Raw genomic sequence first — 6,000 nt, forward strand, 5'->3', positions numbered from 1 at the left:
TCTGTCAAGTTGAAAAATAATCATTTTTGTTTACTGCACAGCAACCCCTAATTAGGAGCTGTGTGTGCACGAAGGTGTCACAGCAAAGCGACGTGGAATCCTCGCTAAATGGTCTTAACGAACTCCTCCGTCCCGAACTGACAGGCCAACGGAAGCAGCAGGGCCGGGAGGCCCTGAGGGCATCCACCCCTTCCCCGCAGGCCACCCCCTCCCAAGCAAAGCTGCCTGTGGGCTCGCTAGGAATTGCCCAATGGATGGGGCAAGAAGCAAGCCTGAGAGTGGGAAGGAGGGGCGAGGCTCCTTACTGAGAAAGTGTGGAAGGGAAGAAATATCCCATTTTGTTTTAATTTTCAACCATCACTCAAATCCACCCCCAGTTAATTAGGAGGGGAAACTGATATCTAAGGCAGAAGGGGGCGGTGGCAAGTGGGGCCTGAAATCCGCATTGTGGGTAGATTACATGGAACATGGCCTATGCAGAGTGTAAATAAATACATTGATAAAGGCCACAGAGTGAAGGAAAACTGCCGGTCAGGAGACCAAACGCTGGTGGAGGTGGGGGGGGGGGGGGAAGGGATGAGGGGGGACACAAGGGACAGGCATTCAGCCTCAGCCAGAGTTCCCCTTCCACCTCTGCCTTGGATACAGCTGTGCCAGCCACATTTGCTTGGAAATCCACCCCCCTCCCCTACCACATAACCCCTTCCCCTGACCCTAGTCCTTTTGGGGGGCGGGGGCAGAAACCACAACCTCCAATTCAGCACCAAATCCATGAACAGCAGACACTTGATCCTCCACCCCAGTCTAGGGCTGGGTCCCTTCCATGTTTTAGCCAAGTTCAAAATCACTGCCCCAGGAGAAGAGCAGGGGGAAGGGACTGTGGATGTGGAAGGGGGAGGGGGTGGAGGGAGGAGGAGAGAGAAATACAGAATGAAACAGAGACATATAGATAGAAACGGAGGTAGGGATACATACAAGGGGCAAGAAAGAGTAATGATCATAATCATGCCAATAGTGTGATGTTCTGATCAATATGGCGGACACTGTCATTCATACAACTACAGGCACTCCACTTCCCTCCCCCCTCCGCAAAAAAAACACCCACCGGGGAGCTGGGGTGGAGGACCCAGAACCAACGTAGGGCGTGGGGGAGGGGAGTCAAATCCAGGTGTGTGTGTGTGTGTGTGTGTGTGTGTGTACACGAACCAGAAACCAGGCCTGGAGAGCAATGTGTAATGAGCAAGATAATACAAATGACAAAAAATTATTCTTAATAAAAGTACAAATCCCAAGGCCACAGGGACTTACTTCATCTGCTTCACAATGGTGCTTTTTCCTGATTCTCCAGCCCCTGTTGGGACAGACGGGGGGGAAAAACTGGTGAGTGTCAGCTTAGGGGAAGGGGGGGGGGGAGGCATGGAGGTAAGGCATGCGAGAGGATGGACGATCCTAGGCACACAGTGGTGCCAACTCCGGGACCAGGTCTCCCCAGACACGAGTAGGGTGGGAGAGAGGGCAGAGGTGGGTGCGGAGTGGCTGGGGTCGGGAGATGGGGGTGGCAGCCCCGGTCCTTACCCAGCAGGAGTAATTTCACGTCTTTGGCGGCGCTGATGCCATCCTCTTTGAGGTTTTTCTCAATCGCCTTGCTCCGCTCGAGGGCGGCTCTCTCCTCTGCGCTCAGAGTACATCCCATGGTGGCCCCTTCCCTGCCACAGCCCGCACGACTCGGCTGGCACGGCTCCCCGGCTCGGCGCGCCCCCCACCCCCCCAGAGAGCAGAGCCTGGGCTCAAAGGGGAAAAAACCACGATATCCTTCCCTTGGTTGAAAACAAAAATGTCGGGAAACCAGAACCCCCCAAAAAGACAGCCGCTAAGATTCCAGCAGCGGAGACTTGCGGTAGCTGGCGGGTTCTAGGGGTGTCGAGGCGAAGGTGGCCGGGGTCTGGGGCTCCCGGGCCGAGGGAAGAGGCGCCCGCGGTCCGAGGAGGCGCGGGCTGCAGGCACTGAGGCTTGTGCACGACCCAAAATAAATAAAATAATAGTTGAGGCAAGAGCCGCAGCCGGAGCCGGCGGAGGGTGGGGTGGGGGGCAGGGTGGGTCCTTCTGCCGCTGCTGCCAGAGGAGGAGGAGGCGGCGGCGCGGGGTGTGGAGGGAGTGAGAGAGGGGGTGCTGCTAGTGCATGTGCATCGCGGGTCCTCAGCCGTCGGTGCGTCCGCGGCGCCTTCGCCGACCCCGGCGCGCAGGGCAGGGTTGGGCAGGGGGCCGGGTCGGGGGGCAGGTCTCTAGCGGGAGGCGGCGTCGCTGTCTCCCAGAGCTCGCATCGCTCGGTGGAGCCTACCGGAGAGAGAGGGAGAGCGAGGGAGCCGCAGGCAGCCGGGAGCTCGAGGGAGAGAGAGAGAGAGAGGGGAGAGAGGCTGGGAGGGAGGGGAGAAAAAAATGAAGGGAGAGCCAGCGAGCGCGCGCGCCACAGCCCGGGCGGGGGAGGGGGCGAGCGCAGCGCGCGAGTGCGCCAGCGGCTCTGCGCACCCCGCACCGCAAGCCGCCCGCTGACGTCAGCAGGGCCGCGCGCCGGGCCCCCGGGACAGGGAGGGGTGAGGGACGGGGGAGGCGCGCGCGCCGGGAACCGCGTCAGCCGGCGGCGGCGCGCGCGCGCGCGCGCGGCCTTTCCTCCCCCCCAGCGCCCCCGGGCCCGCGGCTCCCAGAGGTGGGAGCGTGCGGGGCCTGGCGGGGGCGGAGCCTGGGGCCGGGCGCGCGCCGGGGTGCCCCTCCCCGCCCTCGCCCCCGCCCGACGCGCGGGCTCCGCCGACCTCCTGGTCAATGGGAACGCGGGACTGGGCAGCCCGCGCCGCGGTCAGGTGGGCCCCCCAGCTCGCGCCCCGCGCCGCCCTGCTCGTCCTCCCGCTTCCGCTCCATCTTGGCTCCAGCAGCTCGCCTTCTTGGTTACTCTTCTGGTGTCAGGGCTGTGGCAGCCGAGACCAAGTGACCTCAGCAAACGCGAGGAGACAGTGGGTCTGAGTAAACCCGCGTTCCGGTGAATTCGCCTGGGGCATGGGGGCGGTCGCGGATTGTTCTTTTCCTGCGACCCACCATCATTAATTGAGCACCTAGTATGTGAGAGTAGAGGCTGTGAGGAGAGGAACACAGCAGGATGAGACAAAGCCCTGGCCTGTTCTCTAGGAGCCTCTACCTCCCTGTGCCTTCGCGGACCCTGCTCTGAGATTCCCCGCCATAGGTATCAGCGCAGGAGACAAGTCCCACTCTGGGAAGCTTTTGGTTGGGAGGGACAGGTTTTCATGAGCTTCTAGCACATCATTGATCTTTCAACACAGAATTTAAACGCTTGTGCTCATTTTGAACGGTTTCGCTTGGTTGAAATCTTGGCATTTAATTCCCTTGTCCTGCTCCTTCCCCCAAACACAAATAAATGAATGTTGAGTCGCTTTTTGGTGAGAGAAGAGATTTTCTTCCTTTCTTCAATTTTTTAAAAACACTTTGCCATCTCTTTTTCAAATAAAGACCCAGAAACCCAGGTCAGTTACTCAGCATACAGCTAATCAAGTACCGAGGAAACACGTACACATTTGCCAAAAATCAGGCGTGTTCTGGGTGGTCTCTGAGATTTTGAAGAGACTAGTTCTCACTGCACAAAATGGTTTTACAGCAGACAGTTCCAGCAGACAGCCCCAGGGGCCCTCCTAGAGAAAGGGGCCAATAGGAAAGGTTGCATGGGGATAGGACAGGCAAGAGGCCAGCAGAAAATGTTTTTTCTAACAGTTGGGCACTTCTATGGCTCTGAAAGCAAACTTGTTTGTTTCATTTCAACAACAGAAAAAAGCACCCCTGTTCTGGAAATATTATCCAGCATAAAAATATATTTGCAATGGGGGTGGAGGGGAAGGCAGTTAAGGCCCACCCAGAAGAAAACATTTTTTCCCTTGAATTTAATGTGTTATTTGTCTCTGTCTATAAATAGCTATGTCAAAAGCTGTATGTAATGCAATTTGAATATTTAAATTTGAATCACATTTTATGTATTCTAGGAAACTGACAAAGGACTCATAAAGAATTGTTTTATAAAATAAATAACTTCTTCGCCTACCCAGACCCCAGCCTCCTTTGGTGTGTCTGTTGAGGAGGGGAGCTTAAGGGATATATCTAGTTTGCTGAAAATTAGTGTGTCATTAAAAGTCAGCCTTCCAGATCCAAAACAGAGCTTAAGGTACCCAACATTCTATACAATCTGTTATTGCCTCTACAGGTTGCTAAGATGATTATGCCGATCTGATATAGGGAAAAACTTCAGCAACTCACCCAGATTCTGCTATCCCTACAAGGCTGCATCCGAAAGACTAAAGAGGTAAGAATATAACCATTTTTTAAAAGATGATGGGTCATATCTTATATTTTAATCCTCTTTCATATCAAGTAGTTTTTGAGATCTTAGGCTATTGGGGAATTGTGGCTTATATGGTTGAATCAAACTATCCTTGATTTTAGTTATATTTATTTCTTCTTCGTATCACACCTAGTATGGTGAAGGCATAGACCTGTTTTTGTGTGTGTGTTTTTCTTTACTTCTTTGCTTATTAAGCACCTTATCTATCATGCACCAGGTAATGTTCTAGGTACTGTAGATATTGTATTTCAGGTTTGTCTACCCTGTTTTCTTTCTCTGGGTCACTTTGCATCTTTATAACTGGGCTTCATAAAGCAACTAATAATAATGCACTTTGTCTGTATAGTGCTTTACAGTTCAGGGAACACTTTTATAAAAATTACCTCTTAGGATCTTCCCATGTAAACCTCAGTTAGACACTGTGGTGTTGGGAGTGTCATGGCAGAGTGGAAAGAGCCTAGAGTATGAATCCAGATCAGCCTGGCTATCCATTTTACAGCTGAGAAAACTGAGCCTCTGAAGGGGTGAATAACTTGTTCAAGGTTACACCATCGTTAACTAATAAACCAGGGCTCCTTTTATGTGTTTGTGGATTATTTGAGAAATAACATGTTGTATAGGCATATAAAGCATACTTTCTAGACTCTGAGAATGCTGACAACCCCAGAACCCACTGATATTCACCACCCGCCCCCCGCCAACAAAGGAAGTGAGCATGAGAACATCTCAGTTTTCTGCAAGTTATTAGTAATTAGATAATACCACAAGTGTTTAATTTGTCCACAATTAATTCCTGTGGGAATAGGGAAATTACAATCCTAACATCAGGAGTGATAAAGGACAAATTCATTTGCTTTTATTTTGTATGATCCTCAGAACTATGTTTCTCTGATTATTGCTGTTGGCCAGAGAATCATGTTAACTTACCCAGTCCTCAGTCAACTGTCTGCCTTGCCATTCTCACACACTGTTCGACATATTTTAAGTTGTTTGTTTGTTTGGTTTGTTTTGTTTTTTTGTTTTTGAGAGAGAGAGAGAGAGAGAGAGCTCTGGGAAAGGGGCAGAGAGACAGGGAGACAGGGAATCTGAAGCAAGCTTCTCGCTGTCAGTGCAGAGCCTAACGAGGGGCTTGAACTCCTGAAGCATGAGATCATGACCTGAGCTGAAGTTGGCTTCTGAACCAGCTGAGCCACCCAAGCACCCCTGAGTTTTAAAATGAATTAGAATGTTTTATAAGAGGAACAACAGCAAAAGCCTATGTTAAGCCTTTTTACTACATGTGGCTTCTAATTCTGGAGGACAGTAATTTATGATACACGCAAGATCCTCCAGTTTTGACTTAAAGAATGTACGTTCTTATTAGATGAACCAAACTTCTCTATTTTTTCCTTTTGTAATTAATCAAATATGCATGTATTGACAATCTTTTGTGTTTAATATATTGATTTTGATTCAAAGGAAGGTTTGGATGGGTATAAGCTTGGATTCTTAAAATCCCTAGAATGTTTTATTCAAAACCATTCACATCAGAATTAGCTGGGATGCTACATAAAAATTCAGTTACCCACCTTACTTCTACCAAGTCAGACTCTTCTGCATTCCAT

At 51.1% G+C, this 6,000-nt stretch overlaps 1 protein-coding gene across 2 annotated transcripts in view; it reads right to left on the minus strand.

Moving 5' to 3' along the window:
• Positions 1-1,704, minus strand: part of GNAO1 (G protein subunit alpha o1) — a 171,062-nt gene extending 169,358 nt beyond the window's left edge. For both annotated transcript variants that reach the window (XM_086689401.1, XM_086689402.1), the window contains exons 1-2: positions 1,576-1,704; positions 1,309-1,351 (exon numbers count right to left, since the gene is read on the minus strand). In XM_086689401.1, coding sequence (XP_086545527.1) covers positions 1,309-1,351; positions 1,576-1,693 — 161 coding nt within the window. In that variant the 5' untranslated portion in view covers positions 1,694-1,704. The remainder of the gene's footprint in view (positions 1-1,308; positions 1,352-1,575) is intronic.
• Between the last annotated feature and the right edge of the window lie 4,296 nt (positions 1,705-6,000).

The sequence above is a fragment of the Puma concolor genome, chromosome E2 (assembly GCF_028749965.1).
Source record: "Puma concolor isolate L17-30 chromosome E2, mPumCon1.1.hap2, whole genome shotgun sequence".
NCBI classification, from domain to species: domain Eukaryota; kingdom Metazoa; phylum Chordata; class Mammalia; order Carnivora; family Felidae; genus Puma; species Puma concolor.